Genomic DNA, 18,461 nt, shown 5'->3' with positions numbered 1-18,461 from the left:
TTCAACCAAATAGTAGGGGGAGGGAAGATCTCTAGCAGCAATCTCTATTAAACTGTAGGCACTCCTTTAATGAGTAGCGTTAGAGTTGTTTGAAATGGGACAAAACACGCAGCAGGAGAATCTGTATACCAAGCCTGAGGAGGTAACCCAGCAACCTCGCAGACCTCTCTGCTGATCACTTGGGGTCTTGCAGTCCTCCCAGGGCCACAATGATGCACACTGACAGAGGCTGGGGGACACGCGGCAGGGCTGGACGCAGCTGCGTGAGGATGCGTCAGCAGTGCACGCACTTGGTGCCACGTGATGGGGAAAGGCCCGTGGGCATGATGTGACACACGGCCTCTTCCCGCAATGTGATCCCAAGCACGTGCACCAATACTGTATCAGCTACACCCGTCCTCTCTGCCCCTCCCAAGCATCTGCCCCTGTGCACCCCATTTGGGGCAGGAAGAAGCTGCAGGGCTGGCAGTTGTGCTCCGGGATGAAACTGGACTGTCATTTGTCCTCCTTCGGGACATCTCAGGGAAAGCTTAGCAACGCACGAACACAACAGTCAAGTGCTACTTCGCAACTGAAAGGCGGCACCTCCCACATTACGGTATTTCTCTAACTAGCAGGGAAGAGCTCTGAGACCCAACCAGCCAGGCTTTCTCCTGCACCACTCCGTTTCTTGCTAGGGAGCTATTTTGCAAGATGAGAATTGGAGACAGCGCTCGGGGCAAAAGCCACAAAAGCACAGCACAGAGAAGGTAAAGTATGTGCCGAGTGCCTACTTCCAAACCAGAAAGCACTGTGCCAAATAGCTGCAGGTGCCTGTCTGAATATGCAATCAGCCAGATATCCACACCTTATTTGCCTAGGTTAAGCTTCCAAATATCACAGGTGTGTGATGCAAGACCAAGCTCTCATTCAAAGGCACCTGCATGGATTTGAATTTGCAATCACTTCCTGCTTTTTAATACCCTTTAGAGGGTCCTTTCTGCTTTGTGCAATATAGTTTAGGAGAAGACAGAAGCAGGGGGTCCTAGGAACCGTAGCGTATCTCATCTCCCCCTTCCTTCTATAGCCAGGGCCACACAAGAGCCTGTTTCTGACTGTGGTGCCCAGCGCACACTTTGCCAGTTTGAACAGCCATTGAGTATACCATGGTGGAGAAATGGAGCTTGAGAAACAAATTCCTGTAAAGCTGAGTGCCTACTTTAAGCAACAGGCCAAACCAAAACCTGGAGTAAGTGGGTTGGGCAGAAACTGCAAGTGGTGGGACTGGATGAAGAAATAACATGAAGGATAAGTTGGCTCAATTTACAGAGGCACAACCTGCACCAGGTTAGTCAGATGGTAAAATTACTGGCTAAAATGGGGGTGAGGGCTGGCAGGAGAGAGAGAGAGAGAGAGTCATCAGCATATATGTGATTCCAGTTTTGGTGTGTATGGAGATAGCAAAGCACCACACTAAGGTGCTGACAGCTCCCAGTCTGGGACTGGGTGTCAGCACGGAGTGCAGGCAGAGGAGCTGAGGTCCATGTGCACATCAGTTATTCCCTCTGAATCCACACTGCTGCTTCCCCCAAACTGATTCTGCTTCTACCTACCCATTTTCTTACTTGTATGAAAAGAAAGGTTTTCTCTGTACATTGCTTTAACTGGGGTGGGAGGAGGGCAGGGAAAACAACTGCTTTCATCTCCTCCAGTCTTCAAATTCACCTTTATTTCTGACCTCCCATGCAGCTCACACCGGGAAGTGGGGAAGCCCACAGGCTGGTGTAGCTCATTGTCTTTGCCAGCAGAGTCTTCCAGATACTGTTTTGTGGTTGCACAGTCTCTGCAGCCTGAGCACCTGCCACAGCAGGCAAAGATCCCCTAGCTGCTGCTTTACAGTGTTGACTTTGATCTGCACACCTACTGCCTCCCCACCACGCACAGCTGCAGAGCTTGGACTCAATGTGCACAACCACCTCACAGCCATGCCACGTCCCCCTTCCCGATGGCCACAGAGGAACACAGGAAGTGTGTCCTGCTAGTTTCACAAACCCAGATCTTTCCCCTAGGAAGATCTCACCATTACTCTTTGCAAAATAACCAACCGGGTTTATCCTGTGGCATTCCAAATCAAGACTAAAAAAGGGGGATCTGCAGAAGAGATTACTGAGGGTTTACTGGTGCCATTTAAATAACAGCTTCATTTGGACAATGCTCTCTAAATCTGCAGGTCCTAAATCTAAATCTCTAAACCTTCAGGACTCTGGCATGAGCCTTGGAGTAGTCGCCTATTCCTAGTTGCACTGATCCTTCTGTGGAAGTGCACTAAAGCTTCTGACACATTAGTGTGTGTGACAGGAGGGAGGAAGGGTGTCTTCCAAGAGAACTTCCCACTTTCCCATGGGAGCCCTGCAGACCTTCCTTAGAATAACCTTTTCTCTGCTCCCACAGGCAACATTGCTTGGGGTGGGGAGAGGCCTGGAGCCCCCAGCCTGCCTTCATCCTGGCACACGTGGCTGCATGTTAGATGTGATCTTTGAAACCAGTCAGGACAGCACTTGGAGAGTCCCAGGGTAACATGCTCTGGCATGGCAACACAAAGGTCCTGCACTGTAAATATAATTGTAGTCATCTGTAGCTGTAATTACCTTACAATTAGCTAAGCTGTCAAAAACATTAAAGGACAGTCTTATGATTAAAGGAGCAAAAGAAAAGACAAAAGGTCTCTCTGTGTCCCTCAGCCAGAAGTTTTCCTACCTGATGCCAGATACAGCATTTAATTCTATTGTGCTTCAGTTTCCCCAACTAGAAAACAAAGACACCATACTGACCTACCTCTACACACGAGGCTTAAGTCACTAATGCCTTCAGAGTCTGCAGTGAAAGGAGCTATAGAGAAGTAAACTACAAGTTATTAACGTTCTTTCATTTGAAGGAGACTGAGATGAGAGGAAAGGAACTGGCTGTAACCAGCACCATCCTGTGAAAGTAAAAACATACAACTGAATTTCTCCAAACATCACTGTATTTTTCTTACTGCACCCAACCAATCTTGCCATTTCACTCAGAATAACTCCTGTTACAATGGCAATGGTGTTGCTGAGGACTGGGACATTACATTACTTGTTCCTGAATTTCTGGCTGAGACCTTGGAAAGCCATTGCATGAACACAGCATTCAACTGCAGCCAATACTCACAAGGATATCGGTGTTTTCAAAATAGTTCCTCCAGTATGGCCTGATCTTCCTCTGTCCGCCTATGTCCCATACGTTCAGCTTGAAGCCTTGAGACTGTACACTTTTGATGTTAAAGCCCTGGAAAGAGCAGAAACAAAGCCACATAGAACACAAACCTGAATGGCTGGAGCACGTTCATAGGCAGACATTAACACCTTATATATCCCATGCCTGCAACATGCAGTGAGATGGGCAGGGCAGCCACAAAGATGGATCAGCTGTGGGAGAGGCACTCGCAAAAGGGAACACAGCTGCCAAACCATCGGTTTGCCAGTGTTCTTGGGTCAAGGGTTGACGCTGTCATGGCTATGGAGACATATGATGCAGTTAGTGCCCTGAGAGGGCTCAGCAGGGTGGGTGCAGGAAGAGGTGGGAGAGCTGAAGATAAGGAGAAAACAAGGGCACTGTGAGAAGCAGGACTGAGCTTGTGGAAGCCGAGTTGAGAGTCCCAGCCAACACGAAGCCAGAGGTCTCAGCTCAATTCGACACGACACAGCTAATGCCGGGCTTAAAAGAGCAACAGCTGCACGTCTGAAGGGTCCATTTCGTCAATTAGAGCACCAATTGAAAGGGCATTCAAGTAGAAAAACAGGATGTGGCGTGGGCTGGCAACGTGCTGCCACACCACCCAGGGGACTGGGGCTTGGAATTGGGGTGTCAGGGCTGGGAGCTTTGGGAGGCAGCTATGAGGTGGGGGGAAGCATCTCCCATAGCTCTCTAGCAACCTCGTCTGGTCAACACAGGAGTGATGCTGCAGTGCTTCTGACCGGAGACGTCCGTCTCCCCAAACCCTGGGCACAAAGAAAGGGGACCAGAGGCATCAGAGAGGGAGTGCTGGAATATGCAGGACCCTTGGAGCTGGCTGGGTGAAAGATGCAAGGAGATAGGGGCTTGCCCAGTGCTGCAGCATCCCTTCTACATGTCCTGTTTGGCAAGAACAACAGGAACAAAGTCTCATCCATGATCTAAAAGGCTTCTGCAGAACTCCACAGCACTCATCCACTTTTGCACTACCAGACAGATCTCGCCTGACACTCTCTGGCTCCTTCAGCCAGAAGCTCCTTCAGCCTCCTCTTATGCAGAAACACACAAACTTAATGGTGCACCAGGCTCCAGTTGCTCCCCCTTCTACTGAAGTACTCTGCTGAATCATTAGTGCTTTGTATAATAAAGCAGGTGGGACCACAAGAACTGCCTTGGGCAGGGAAAGACCTTCCTCACCTGTGTTGGCGTGATGTGGCTGATGTCCTCAGATGCCAGCTGTTTCAGAAGTGTGGTCTTGCCTGCATTATCCAGTCCCAAGAGGAGGATTCTCACCTCCTGGTCTGGGGCACTTTTCAGTTTACGCAGGATTGACAGTAAACCCTAAATCCACAAGAGAGATCGTTGCTGTTATTTCCTGCCCCAACTCTCTCCCCCCACCATGCCATACACTCCTCCCTTGAAATGGGTTCTGTATGGTGGTGGATCCCAGGACACCTTGAACCCCTTCCTGCAGTCCCTATTCCCATTTCCTCTGCTAGTCCTCCCCCTCGGCCCTATTGTCCTTCATCTCATAGAGTATCGACGAGGTCTCAGACAGCACAAATGTTGCTCAGTGGGGTGGACCACTGACTGCATTGCTCGTCACACAGCTGTTTGGCATTCTCTCTGCCAGGAAGACAGTGCCTATGTATATCATGTGTAGGAGCTGCAAACCAAGTCCTTGCGAGCTCTTCATTATCTTTATCAGAGGGAAAACCCCATTAATTTAATCTCCCTCCTAGTTAACTGCAGGTTACTATGTACCTGACATCAGTTCTTTTCATAGTAACTCCCTGATCATCTCAAACCCCATTTATCTGTCTAAAACATGCTGGACCCATGGGGCACGTGCAGTTCTGATTCTCAGGATGTAGCACTTAACAACTATCTCAGATCACCACACATCCTCACTAAGAAAAGCACAGTGGATTTCAGTCATTAGCCAGGCTCAGCTCTCTGAGCTGACAGTATCACTCAGGATTAGGAAACAGAATATGCAGGTCAGCTCATTTACAACCACGCACGTTACAGCAGCACACCAAGCTTTTGTCAGTGCCACCGCTCAGAGACCTGCACCTCTCTAAAATGACTGCAAAAATACTCTGGATCCTGGCACATAGCCAAGAGACGCACATCACCCCGCTTCCACCTGCCTCTCGCTGCCCAGCCGGGCCCCGGCAGTTGCAGCTGAGGGCACAGGAGCAGGCTGCGAGTCCACAACTGCCTGGGTCTCCTCGGACACATTGCCGTGCTGCTCTGCACCCCCCTGCTTGGCAGGGAAGGCTCCTCAGAGCCCGAGCAGCGCACACCACGCTGAGACCTAGCCGGGGGACACAGATGCTCTTGCAGTGAATTTGCCTGAGCAAATCTGGGAGAGGAATACACCTACAGCCCTTTCTGGAGCCCTCAGGACTCCTGCTTGGTCTCTCCCAGACAATTCCCATGTTGAAGCGCACTAAGACCCAGAGTTGGAAACAAAGTTCAAATATCAGCACAAACCTGGGCCCACAGGGGCCCATCTCTCAAGCTTTTTTGTTCTACCATTTGCAAAATAGAGACAATGCAAGGGTGAATCAGTTAAATGTCATCAAGTGCTTTGTTGCTATGAGGAACTATACCCTCTAAATATTCCTGCTGGGAGCCAAGGACTATTTGAGCCATGAAGGTTGTTCCCGATCCCCTCTAGATCACGGCAATCAGAAACCTGTCCTCAAGATAAAGAGCTGTAGGACGCAGCACGACTGTCACCGCTGCAACACGTCCCCTGTCTGTAGCAGTGCCCTTCTGCTGGAGAGCCCCACCTCAGCCATTTGGAAACCTCCGCTTTCGACTGCTCGTCACACCGCTCTGAGGTGGGGAGCCTTTTGGAAAGGACATGGCACCATAGGTCACAATGCCAAAGCTTTCAATAAGGCAGGATGAAAACACACTGAGATTCAAATGCACATGAGAGTTGATCCACCCTTCTAAGCATTTTCGATTTGCAAGTAATTTATTGGTTTTCCATTTAATTAGCAGACACAGCTCAAAATACATGCACGATGTGTAAGAAACAGGGAGGAGAGAAGGAACTTAGTAAAATCAGGTTTGTGGAAAGTTGCAGGATTGGCACTGTTGCTGTGCTTTTAAAAAACTGTGGAAAGCTGACGTACAGAAATTCAGAGCTCTTGCAAGCAAAACTGCAGCCTTCCGGCCCGAAAAGCAGGCTCAGGGTATCACCTATTTCATAAAGAGGCTGGTAAAAAACTGAGAATCCAGGCCCCACTCAAGAGCTGTTAATCAGGAATGGGCTCTGCTTGGTAGAGAGTGCCGTGCCTGCACGGTGCAAGCACAGTAAATCCCCATACTGCTTTTAGTGGAAGTGTACAGGCCTGTAACGTCACGTGCCGAGCCCCGAGGGCCAGATGCTCACAGCTGGCTCTCGCCCATGGGCCCGTAGCTAATGAATTTGAAGGGCTGTGCTCAGTGCAGCCAGTCGCTGCAAGCCCTCCCAAACCCAACAGCTCATCTCCTCAGCCACAGCGCCCAACCCGTGTTCTGCCCAGATGACAGTCCGTACTTCCACACGTCTGAGGGAAGGGAAAAGGAACAGTGACAGAAATACCTCTAACGCTTACTTGTTTACATGCATGTCCCAAGTGCCCTTGACATCATTAAAAAACACAAGTTTTAACTGCATGACTAGCAACACATTTTCTTTTCACCTGCAGTCAAATTTACAGTTGTGTTTGTTGGCTTGTAAATCCACGGATTTCAGCTCGGTGTGGACAGACCCCACAGGAGCAGGAACTCTAAAATTCACACATTCTCCCTCCTTTCCAGGGAAACACTGAATTTCCCATTCTTATGGGCCTGACCCGAAGCCAACACACACCAGCCAAAGTACTACTGCCGACTTCAGAGAGCTCTGAATCAGGCCCCATTATTTTAGTTTATTGCTCACAGTTAAAAAAAGAAGCTGTTGAAATGCTAATCCTATTCACAGCACCACTCGCTAAGAACAGAGCAGTGTATCCCAGTGCAGATCAGGATTAGGAGCCTTTATATTGCAGAATTCAACTCCAAAATACTGAGCGCAAAGAAATGTATTACAAAGTATTGCTTATCTACCACGGAGCAATTCTCAGGGGTCGGGAAAAGGAACAGTTGTAAATGTTAATAGAGCTTCTCCCATTGTAGACAGATGCTATTTCTGGGCTAGTATGACAGCCTACGAGAAAACGATCAGCATCGTTCCATATTCTACTCAAGTGACACTGCTGCATGGCTGATCACAGGATTATCTGGGGTAGCCAATAGAAGAGAGGATATATATAGAAATAAAAGTATTCTCTAAGGTATAAAGTAAGCTGATTTAAAAGGCTGGAAGACAAGCAAGCCAACACAGAGAAGTGGACTTTATTTCAGTAGCTGCTGGCATAGGTTACATGGTCTGCATACATAACCTAAATCAAGAGCCAAATAATAGTATTGGTTACTATGATCATTATATTTTGTAAATATTATTTAAAACTTGCACCCATCATTCTCCTTCTAGTTTGTGAAGATTTAAGATTAAGGAAAGCCATGCACAGATGGGTTTCTAACATTTTTATTTTTTTTAATTGGTCTTACAAGCACACTGGCTAGGAAGACAGAAAGCATTTCCTGACAGCTTAGTAGACTGGAAAAAACAACTCAGCCGAGTTCCCTGCTGCATGCCACTGCTATGTGGGACAAGGAACCCTCACTTACTGCACACACACTGAGGGACAAGCACTTCTCCACTCTCAAACATAATGCTGAATGCCAAAACTAACTTGGGCTGATGAAGAGTCAGAAAGCAACCCCTTGTTATTAATGGGAGATGTCTGGTAAAAAGCCATGAAATGGGAAATTTGGTGCAAAGAGGATGGTCAGAAGCAACAGGAGAGGAGCAGGCCTTTGAAGTGGGGCAGCAACCAAACATGTCAATGCTAGGACTAAACCTGCAGTGAGGGGGGAGGATGCCCAGGATGCCTGCATGGCAGCGAGGCCAGCGGTACTCGCTCGCTGGGGTGTCCAGGGTGAGGAACAGGACAGTTTCAAGCAGGACGGTGGAGATGTTAGCTGGCTGAGGAGCTGCAGAGACAACTCATGGGAGTATAAGGGCAGCATGTCATTTGCACAAAACTAAGCAGACTGCGGCATCTGTAACAGAGAACGGAACTGCAGATGCTGTTCAGATAATGAACAGCACAGCGTGGCAGCGTGTGCAGCCTTTGGAGAAGGGCAGCTCTACAGTGCAAGTCAAGGCTGAGCACAGTCAGCCAGCAACCGCTTCTTGGTCACCTCTGGGTTAAGCAAACTGTGTTTTATATCAGATTGGCTTGTTTAAAAACATCTTTGTCCTTGGTGGAGAGGGTTTTCTTTACAAGCACCATGAGGAGACAGACTGATGGGGTCAGCAATGAGGAGACTGCATTTTCCAGACAGTGAGTGGGGACATACAAAAAGAAAAAAAAAAAAAAGACTCCTGACAATTACTATGAAATCAGAGTGGGGCATTAAATTCAGAGATGCAACTAAATGGGCAAGAGCACTCATAAACACATCAAGCATGAAAGCAAAGCTAACCATCTTATTAGCATCCTTCAGAAAACAGGGATGTGTGGTTTTATGAAAGTATATCATTGCTAGGTTTAAAATACCCACTGAATTATCAAAGGACTTTCAGTTATAGCGGCATGCAGTAATCGTATTCTCTTAAAAAAAATACAGACATATATAAAAATACAGTGACATTTATAGTCCTAGCTAAGGGTTTTGTGGGTTTATTCAGCTTTAAATCCATGCTGTATATGGGTCTTTTGAACTAGTCGATGCATGTAACTACATCCTGTACCACAGAAGCCGCTGAAAGGAAGATTCACTTTATAGGCCAAAGCAAAAATTGGTTTGGGACAAACAGAGCATTGAGATAATCTGTTTAAATATTGTATCAGATTGGCAATATAAAGCCATAATGGAAAGAACAATTTCCCCTTGTACTAAGGGCTGGATACACAGGGCATGGATAAAGCATGGCCCACAAGCCGCTGCAGAGCACAGTTGATTCCTATTAGGAAAGAGAAGTAAATGTATTCTGTTTAACTTTATTAGCCACAAAGCTCAGATAATGAATTTCAAATAAAACCACCCTCAGTCACCAGCAATTGCTTATCTACTAGATCTAGATATTTAGCTAGAATCAAATCAATTCACCAAGATGCAATACAGCCACAAAGCTCAGCACCTCAGCCTGCTGCTGTGACCACATCTCCCCCATACCTACATCCCCACACAGATGCCCTCTTCCCGCTGCTGCAACCACAAGTCACTTTTTTCCACTCTCAAGGCCCTGCCAAGCCACGCTCAACTGCCGTGGAGGTGATGGCTCCTGTCTCCCTGTGGCTTGTGATGGCAGCCCCAGCACTGCCGAGGTCTATTCTCAAACCTTCGTGCATTTGCTACAACCGTGGGAGAAACTTTGCAAAATATCCGTAAAACCAGCCCATGATTCTCCTGCTAATTCCTTCTCTGCCACACCTACAATCCTTGATGAGGTTTAGGTGGTGAACATGCCGAGTTTGAACCTGTCTTGGGCTCTCCTTACTCGTATTGCTTGGTTATCTTTCACCTCAGACAGACTGTATTTCCACGGCATGGGGAACATGTCCGTGTTCTGCCTGCACACCACCTAGTGCAGCTGCGGCCCACAGTTTACTTTTAATTAAGCAATATGGTAGCAGTTCACTGTTTTTAAAGAGTAAGTTAAAGATAGAGGGTGCACGTGATGGTTTCAGAAAGTCACGCAGGAAAAGCGGACATGGGGGAGGATGAGGGGCTTAGTTGAGCCAAATATCCTGCCTTCAGCGGTGGATATTTGAGGCTACATTCATTGTCCAGGGTGCGATCCTGCACGCACAGAGCTGGAGGAGGGGAGTCCTTCCTGACAACTGCACTGATTAGCTGGTGCCCTGAAGAATGACGTTTGATTACCTTTATCTTCGGCTGCAGAACTGCAAATGTCACTAATGGTCATAAAATCACCCAGTCTTTTTCAAAATACAACCGAAGTAAATTAATCTATTGAGCACAGTTTATTCAATACTTCTTACTCTGGCAAAACTCCCAAAAAATCATTTGCTTGCTGCATGTCTCCACCATATGGTGTCATTCAATGCAGACTTTCTTTCCTGCATTGAAATCCAAAATTTAATGGAGTCGAGTCACCTACAGAGTTTTTCCAGCTCAAACCTACTAACATAGTTTTCTGTCAAAGAGGTCACACAGCACTTTCTGGTTTGGTGTATTAACCAATACCAGCATGAATCCTCCGTTTGTAATTCAAAATCAAACTCCTCTGGTTTTAGCAAGTTTGAAGGAAGCGTTGTGCCCTGCGCGGAGAAGAGCTGATGCCCAGCACCGGGCAATGTCAGCTGCTGGTATACTGTCCTATCTGCAGGTAGTTTCTCATACCAACATCACAGCAACTGGTAAAATAAACCAACAAACATGACATGGAACTGTACTGGGAAACTAAAGCAGCAAAGCACTACAAAAGCTCTTGAAAGCATTATTTTTTTACTTTTTTTAAATGGGGCCATTTTAAATAGACCCTTACTGCCAAACAATGAAGGACAAAGGAAGAATTCTGGGTACTAGGTACACCTCCAGCAGGCAACAGATAGATGCCATTTTTGCTAGAAACATGAGTTCAAGACAGGAGAAAGATGCCTGACTATGCATTTAGCTATGCTGGTATTTCATCCTCTCTACCAGATCTGCCTAGTGTCAGCTAGACACTCCATGACTCAGTTTCCTCAACTGTAAAGCAGGACCATGCTTTGACAACCCTGGTTTTGACACAATGATGTCATCTTCAATTAACGGTTTTAGAAAAACACTGGCCATCCTCTGGCCCCACCATTTATCAATAACATACCATCTCACTCGGTAAAGATTGTTATTACAGTGAGGAGAAAGCCACAAGCTCTGCTTCACACAGCATTTCCTAAACTTTGGAAAGCTGGCGTATCCTTTCATGTAGCAGCCTCCCTTCGTCCTTGCTGTGCGCCCACCACAGATGCTGCTTAACAGCGCCAAAGACTTCAGCGCTACACATCCCTCATGCTATGCAGTTTTATGGCTCATCTTTCCCTCTGTGCTCCACCTATGACCTTCCACCAGCCCTGCCCCACAGCTGTGAGAAACACTGGTACGCTCTGCAGAAGGAGACACTTCCCCTCTGTACTTACTCCCTTGGATGAACAATGAAATAATTTAAACCTCAGCATTAACCCTCTTGTCACTGGAGTTGGAGCAACTCCGTTGAAGGGGTTTAAGCACTTCCCAATGCAATCATCACATGCCAGAAACATGCTTACGGGCAGCTACCACGGCTCAGATGACAAGCAGTAAATTGTTACATCAAGCCGTCTAGATCATTTCTGACTGCTGACCCACACCCCCAGGCTGCCATAGCTGCTTTGGATATATTTGCTGGTGTTTCAGAGAGTTTCTACCACCAAGGATCATTCTATTTTAGTGAAAGTTGAGAATCTAGAGAGACAGCACAGAGCTCTGCAGTCCTCTGCCCAGCCCAGCCAGTCCACCAGGCACCCTGAAGTGCCACCCAGCCTGCCTGCGAGGCTGCAATTCAAAAAAACAACTCCCAGAAATGGAAAAATAGACAAAGACGCAGTAAAACGTTGTATCGAATAACACCAACACTGGAAAACACCCAGTCCGCCCTCTCCACACACAAAGCGCCCGGGTAACAGCAGCCAGATCCCAGACTACACCAGCTTATCGGGACATCACAAGGCAGAAGAGCAGATTTGGCCAGCAGCAGCTGCAGGCCGAATGTGTCCCACAAAGCACTGCACTGATGGAGGCAGCTGCCCTCATCTTTACAGCAGATGTCCATCCTGTGATGGTTTCGGTGTCTGGTGTGACATGCTCCATCATCAACTGATCTAAAATAGAGCAGATCCCACAGACCTTATCTCGATCCCTCTCTCTGTGGCCCAGCAGGTGGGGACGCAGCCAGAATTAACCCAGCGAAGATGAGGAGCTGCCTTTGCTGCTCTTGCTTACGCCTCCTCCCACACTGTCCACTTGCATGAATCCAGCTTGTGTCCAGAGGGCTCCTGGACAAAACATGACTTCACCCTTGGGAAAGCTCTTTGCCCATTGCTATTTCCTTCTGCTGTGCTCTCTGCACATGCTGCACCCTCAGCTGCAGCTCCCCCACCAACTGCAGCTCTCTCTCATCACCCCGCACCCGGCAGCCCCAACCGTACAGTCCTCACTGGACTCTGCCAGCATCCCACCCCAACTACTCTGGCATCGAAACAAGTTGTTTCCAACACCCCAGCCCATCATCCAACCTTACCCCAACCTCAATTCAGACTACACTATACCCTCACCACCCCGCCTGTCTGCCAGCATCGCCCTCCACCCTAACTAGATCCTTTGCTGCACCAAGACCCTAATTCCTCCCTTCAGTCCACATTGGTCCCTCTCAAACAATTAATTTCTCCCCTTGAACTTTTCTTTCCTCCCTGGGTCCTCTCTTTCTCTCATAAGCATCAAAACTCCACTTCCAGCCCCGCCCACAGTGTAATCTTATCTCTTCTTTTCAGCCCAGAGTGTCCCTCATCTGTCCAGCCCCTGGCAAAAAAAATCCAGAGCACACAACATCCCAGCAAAAAATCCTAGCCAGCCAACGTTGACTGGGTTTTCCCAGCGATTCACCAGACTGTTCATCCCACCCACTTGGCAGGTTTCATTCAGCCCCTGACCACTGCGCCTCAGTCCTGTCCATCCCTGAACACCCAACCCCTTCATCCAGGCTTTCTCTGCCACGACTGAACTCCCCTCCTAAGGCCATTTATCAACAACCTCAGCAAGCTCTCCAATAGCTCCCTCAACTCTTGTAGCCAGGATCTGAGCCCCAGGGTGACCTCCTCCCACCTTGGCTGGATTGTCCAGTGTCCCTTCACAGGCGCACATGCTCCCAGACTCTCCACAGTCCTCCATCCTTGCCAGGGCCCTCCATTGCTCCTTCCCTCCTCAGGCCAAGTGGGCCACTGCTGTCCAGCTCCCCAGCCCTCCTGAACACCCGACCCTCCATCACGCCTTCCGCTCCTTGACTGAATCAACTCTAGGCAGGCTGACCCCATTCCAGCAAAGGGTTCCCCATAGCATCCTCAAGCTTCCCAGCCCCTGCCAGAACCCGACTCGCCCCCTCTCTCTGGGTCCCCCATAGCCCCCAGCTCCTGCCAGGACCTCAGCCCCAGTCAGGGTCTCCCGTGGCTGGAGGCCCCAAATTCACGCTGTCCCCAGCCCTAGCAGCACCCCTTTGGCCGGGTGCCCCCAATCTCCATGAACGCAGGCCCCCCGTGCCTGCCTGCATGTCCCTGCCCTGTCAGGTCCCCGGTGCCCCAGGCCCCGACGCTCCCCCTGGGTCGGCACCCCCGATCCCGGTGATCCCAGGCCTGCCAGACCCTCCGGGTGGGTGTCGCCAGCCCTCATGGTCCCAGGCCTACCACAGCGCCTGCCGTGAAACCCGCCCGGCGCGCCGGCCCCGAGGCCCGCCAGATCCCCAGGTGGGCGGCCCCGGCCCCCGTCACTCCACGTTCTCCCGCGGTGGGCGCCCCCAGCCTCAGGCCTGCCAGCCCCCTCGCGTGGGCCCCGGCCCCTCGCCGCCCGCCGGGGGCCCAGCACCCCCCGCCCCACTCACCATCCTCTGCGCGGCTCCGGGGTTACCATGGGCAACTGCGTCACACACACGCCGCCACGACGTACAGCGTCAGAGCTTCCCGCCGTACGTACGGAACGTACCGACGGCAGATGGGCGGGGCAAAGCCCGGCGCCACTGCCCGCGCCTAGCCCCGCCCCCTCGATCAGCGCATGCGCACAAAAGCGGCAGCCCTGCACGGAGGAGATGGGCGCGGCCGCTCGGGCCTCTGTGATTGGCTGAGGCCGGCCACGCGTCGGAGCCCGGGGGCAGGTGGGCGCCACGTGGGCGGGAGACGGCGTGTGAAGGGTCTGGGGAGTGCAGGTAGGGCCGCGTGGGGCCGCGCCACGGCGCGCGGGGCGGGGGTGCCGGGCCGGGGGTGCGCAGTGTGATGCGATACAGTGCGGTGCCGTGCAGCGCAGTGTGTGGGTGTGCGGTGCGGTGCGGTGCCGTGCAGTGCAGTGTGTGGGTGTGCGGTGCGGTGCTGGGCCGGACGTGGTAATGCCGCGAGGGCGCAGTGCAGCGCTGCGGGCAGCGTGCGGTGCGGTGCAGGGCGGGGCGGGGCGGTGCCGCGCCAAGCAGGGGTGCGCGGTGCGCTGCAGTGGGAGCATGGCGTGCAGGGCCATGTAGTGCTACGGGGGACGTGCGGTGCCGTGTCACGGAGGATGCGCTGCAGTGGTACGGGGGGGAGTGCGACAGTGTCACAGAGGTGTGTCGTCGGTGTTACGGAGGACATGCAGCGCGGTGTAGCACCAGTGCCGTGGGAGGGCGTGGTGTAGTGCGGTACGGTGCCACGGGACAGCGCGGTGCCGTGGGGGCTGCAGTTGTCGTTGGGGCTGTGCAGTGCAGCCACAGCGGGGGCAGGCAGTGTTCTGGGGGGCAGGCAGCACAGGCGTGGGAAGGTGCAGTGTACTGCCGTGGGGGGACGTACAGCGCGGTACAGGGGATGCGGTGCCATACACCATGCATACAGGGCGGGGATGCAGTGTAATGCCCCAGCGGGGAGCGCTCGCAGGGCAGTGCTGAGCAGCCCTGTGGCGGGGACGAGCTGGGCCCCACAGTGCTGTGCAGCACGATCCTACTCCAAGGAAGGGGTGCTGGGGGGGGGACCCCATGCAAGCAGGGCGGCATGTGAAGGAGCTGCCTCGCTGCAGCATTCAGCTGGCAGCAGGGGTGCAGGAGGCTTGCAGGCTTAGTGCTGCTGAAAGTCCAACTTTCCCGTTAAATATAAACCTGCCACGGCTCTCACCCAGTTAACTGCTCCTGTGGCCGTGGCAAGCCCATATCTGACGGGCAAGTGAGGCAGGATCCTCCCGAGCCGCCTTCTCCCCCTGCCCAGACCCGCGCTGACATGGCCACCATCCCCCTCGGCTTCAACATTGACACCCCGCGCTGGGACCAGAGCACCTTTGTGGGGCGCCTGCAGCACTTCTTCAACATCACCGACCCGCGGACGGTGCTGGTACCGGAGGGGGAGCTGGACCGGGCCAAGGCCCTGGTGGAAAGCTGCAGGTGAGGGACCGGGGTGCAGCCGGGGCAGGTACCCGGCCACCCTGTGGGGCTGCGGGGACAGGGAGGCAGTCATTCCCCAGTGGGCACACTGGGATGTAACATCTGTCAGAGGCGGTTTTTGGGGAGTTTCCCAGGCTTCTCCCAGGAGCCTCAAGCTGGAACAAGTTGCCCTCGCAGGATGCGTTTCCTCCACCTTTCATGTTTGGCACCTGGGGCTCTGTTCCCCAGCGGGGCCAGGTGCTGGCGGGTCTGCACGGCACCCCCCGACGGGCTCTGGGCTTTGCAGGGCCGGGCTGGTGCCGCCAGGAAGCAGCCAGGAGCAGCTGCTCTATGCCAAGAAGCTGTATGACTCGGCCTTCCACCCCGACAGTGGAGAGAAAATGAACCTCATCGGGAGGATGTCCTTCCAGGTGCCGGGGGGCATGGCCCTCACTGGCTGCATGCTCCAGTTCTACCGGTGAGCCCCTGGGGATGCTGGGCTGGGGACGCAGCTGTGACAGCCCCCAGTCCCTTGAGGGGTCCCCAGCCGCTGGGGCACTGCCAGTCTGTCTCCTCCAGGGCTGGCCACTGCCCAAGGCATTCCCATGGCTGCTGCACCTGCCTCTGTCCTGTGGCCAAGTCCTGTGTCCCTGTGCCCTGTTCCCGGCGCCCAGCCTGTGGTGGAAGCATCATGGATCCTCCCAGCCCCCAGCATGGCTGGGGATGGTCTCGCTTCACCCCAAGCTCACCTCAGCTCTTCTTGGAGGCCCTGTAATGATTAACGTGGCCAAGTCCTGTGTGGCCGCTGCTCTTGCCCCATGGACCATAACAGCCCCTGAAACCAAGGCCATGTTGATAGCCCCCTGCATTTCCCTTCTGAAGTGGGAGGGTGAGTGATCCTGTCCCTGGCACAGAGGACATGTGGGACAGACACTGCCTTTCCCAGTGGATCCCCATCCCATCCCACCCCTGTTTGCTGGACTGGTTTGCCAGTTGCTGGTGAGGTCCAGCCTGGGTAGGGTATCTCCCAGTGCCAATGGGTCACCGTGTTCCCAGCCCATCTCCACCCACCTGCATCCCAAAGCTTGCTCAGACCCACATCTCCCCATGTCCCCTCCTGTCCCACGTCAGTGTCCCTGAGACATCAGGAGGAGCCCAGGCACCTTGGTCACCCCCCAGAGCCACCTCTGTCCCTGTGTCCCCCTCCTTGCTGCTCCCATAGACAAAGGCTTATTTCAGCCTGGCAGGATGGCTGCCGCCCTGCTGAGAGCTGCATCTCCCACCCTGGCTGAGCACCCCGCAGGGCTGGGCCCCCTCCTGTGCTCCCCAAAGCCCTGCAGCAGCCAGGACTCCTAGGGTCATTTCACAGCTCTGCCGCTGGCTTGTGGCTTTGCCACAGTGCCTCAGTTTCCCTTGGGAGTCACCATGACAAGTGTATTGAGGGCATCTTGGCTGTCCCCCCAGCAAGCCTGGCCATGGGCACAGGCCAGGTGTCCCTGATGGCCATCGGACTCTCTCTTGGTCCCTTGCCTCCACAGAACGGTGCCCGCAGTGGTTTTCTGGCAGTGGGTGAACCAGTCCTTCAATGCCATCGTCAACTACACCAACCGCAATGCCGCCTCCCCCATCTCGCTGAGGTGAGCATGCCCTGATACAGGATGGGGACCCTCTGTATTGGGACCCCCCCCGGATACCCCATAAAGATCCCCCCATGCCCCATCTTGGGCACCAAAGGAACAGGACTGAGGCAGAGTTGGTGTTTCTGTTCTCTCCCTTCTTTGGAAATCACTGTCCAGGCAAATCGGGGTGGCTTACGTCACGGCCACCAGTACAGCCCTGGCCACCGCAGTGGGACTCAACCTCTATACCAAGGTATGCCGAGTTGGGGCCAGGTGGGGCAGCTGGCCGCATCCTGCCCTCCTGTGTTGATGCCAGCCTGTCTCCTGCAGCGAGCCCCCCCCTTGCTGGCCCGCTGGGTCCCCTTCGCAGCCGTGGCTGCTGCCAACTGTGTCAATATCCCCATGATGCGGCAACAGTAAGTGCCACGTGCGGCCGGGGTGCTCGAGGGACCCGGCTACTTCCGAAGGCTGCCTGGTCACCCTGCTGTGGTTTCTCCTCCCGGGGGGTGGAGGGGGTGGGAGGACAGGAGGGAGGTGAGCCGGGGTCTGTTCGTTCACGGTGCCGGGTCTCTGGTGGAGGGTGCCAGGTGGGGTGGTTCAGCCTCTGCCCAGAGCAGGAGGACGATTTGGGCTAAGGATAGCCAGTCTGGGCTGGAAGATCCCTCAGACCCAAAGGTCTTCTGCATGTGGTCATGGGAGAGCCCCAGTCCATGACGTTCTGGTGCTGGGACCCCCTAGATGGGGTCCCTGTGGAGACCTGTGTCTGCTGCTTGGGGTGCCCCACAGGTCACAGCATGAGGAGCTGGGGTGCTGTGTGGGGGACTGTCCGCTGGCTTGGTTGTGGGTCCCAGGCAGGCGTCTGTCCCCCGAACAGCTCGACCCTGTTTGCAGCCATGCCCTGAAGATGGCAGCATCGGCTGAGCTGGGGACTGCGGCACCCCAGGGCGATGGAGCCCTGGGGCCAGGGCTGGGGCAGCCAGGGCTGCTGTGCCAGTACAGCACAGGGAACCCCCTTGGCACCCCCTCACCCCATTGCTGTGTCCTCACGCTTCCCTGACCATCCTGGCCCCCACTGATGGCTGCCTGTCCCTTCCAGGGAGATCATCAACGGGGTCACAGTGACAGACAAGGACAACAACGAGCTTGGCCACTCCAGGGTGAGTCTGGGGATGGGGGTCTGGGTTGGGGCACAGCGTGGTGGGGGCTCACCTGCTGCTTTTGCTTGCAGAGGGCGGCAGCGAAGGGCATCACACAGGTTGTGGTCTCCAGGATCACCATGGCGGCACCAGGCATGAGTGAGTGCAGGGCAGGAGGGTGGGGACTGGACCAGGGGCTCCCCCAGGACCCACTGCCTTGCCTTCCCTTGC

The 18,461-nt window shown here is 53.0% G+C and overlaps 2 protein-coding genes across 7 annotated transcripts in view; one reads left to right on the top strand and one right to left on the bottom strand.

Moving 5' to 3' along the window:
- The window catches only part of ARL3 (ARF like GTPase 3), a 30,208-nt gene extending 16,090 nt beyond the window's left edge, over nucleotides 1-14,118 (bottom strand). The window contains exons 1-3 of the mRNA XM_075758036.1: nucleotides 13,988-14,118; nucleotides 4,438-4,581; nucleotides 3,178-3,294 (exon numbers count right to left, since the gene is read on the bottom strand). Coding sequence (XP_075614151.1) covers nucleotides 3,178-3,294; nucleotides 4,438-4,581; nucleotides 13,988-13,990 — 264 coding nt within the window. The 5' untranslated portion in view covers nucleotides 13,991-14,118. The remainder of the gene's footprint in view (nucleotides 1-3,177; nucleotides 3,295-4,437; nucleotides 4,582-13,987) is intronic.
- SFXN2 (sideroflexin 2) overlaps nucleotides 1-18,461 on the top strand; it is a 139,897-nt gene that overhangs the window by 118,877 nt on the left and 2,559 nt on the right. For 2 of the 6 annotated variants that reach the window (XR_012836328.1, XM_075758034.1), the window contains exons 1-7: nucleotides 15,206-15,496; nucleotides 15,783-15,953; nucleotides 17,014-17,112; nucleotides 17,272-17,347; nucleotides 17,425-17,510; nucleotides 18,191-18,251; nucleotides 18,323-18,389. Coding sequence is in view for 5 of the 6 variants with exons in the window: in XM_075758034.1 (XP_075614149.1) it covers nucleotides 15,336-15,496; nucleotides 15,783-15,953; nucleotides 17,014-17,112; nucleotides 17,272-17,347; nucleotides 17,425-17,510; nucleotides 18,191-18,251; nucleotides 18,323-18,389 (721 nt within the window). In the remaining variant the exon portion in view is untranslated. Of the gene's footprint in view, nucleotides 1-14,173; nucleotides 14,309-15,205; nucleotides 15,497-15,782; nucleotides 15,954-17,013; nucleotides 17,113-17,271; nucleotides 17,348-17,424; nucleotides 17,511-18,190; nucleotides 18,252-18,322; nucleotides 18,390-18,461 lie in introns of those variants that run through there. The other 4 variants (XM_075758032.1, XM_075758031.1, XM_075758033.1 and 1 more) reach the window with 4 other exon arrangements.

This window comes from Balearica regulorum, chromosome 7 (assembly GCF_011004875.1).
Source record: "Balearica regulorum gibbericeps isolate bBalReg1 chromosome 7, bBalReg1.pri, whole genome shotgun sequence".
Classification (NCBI taxonomy): domain Eukaryota; kingdom Metazoa; phylum Chordata; class Aves; order Gruiformes; family Gruidae; genus Balearica; species Balearica regulorum.
This window is presented reverse-complemented; position numbering and strand designations above follow the sequence as displayed.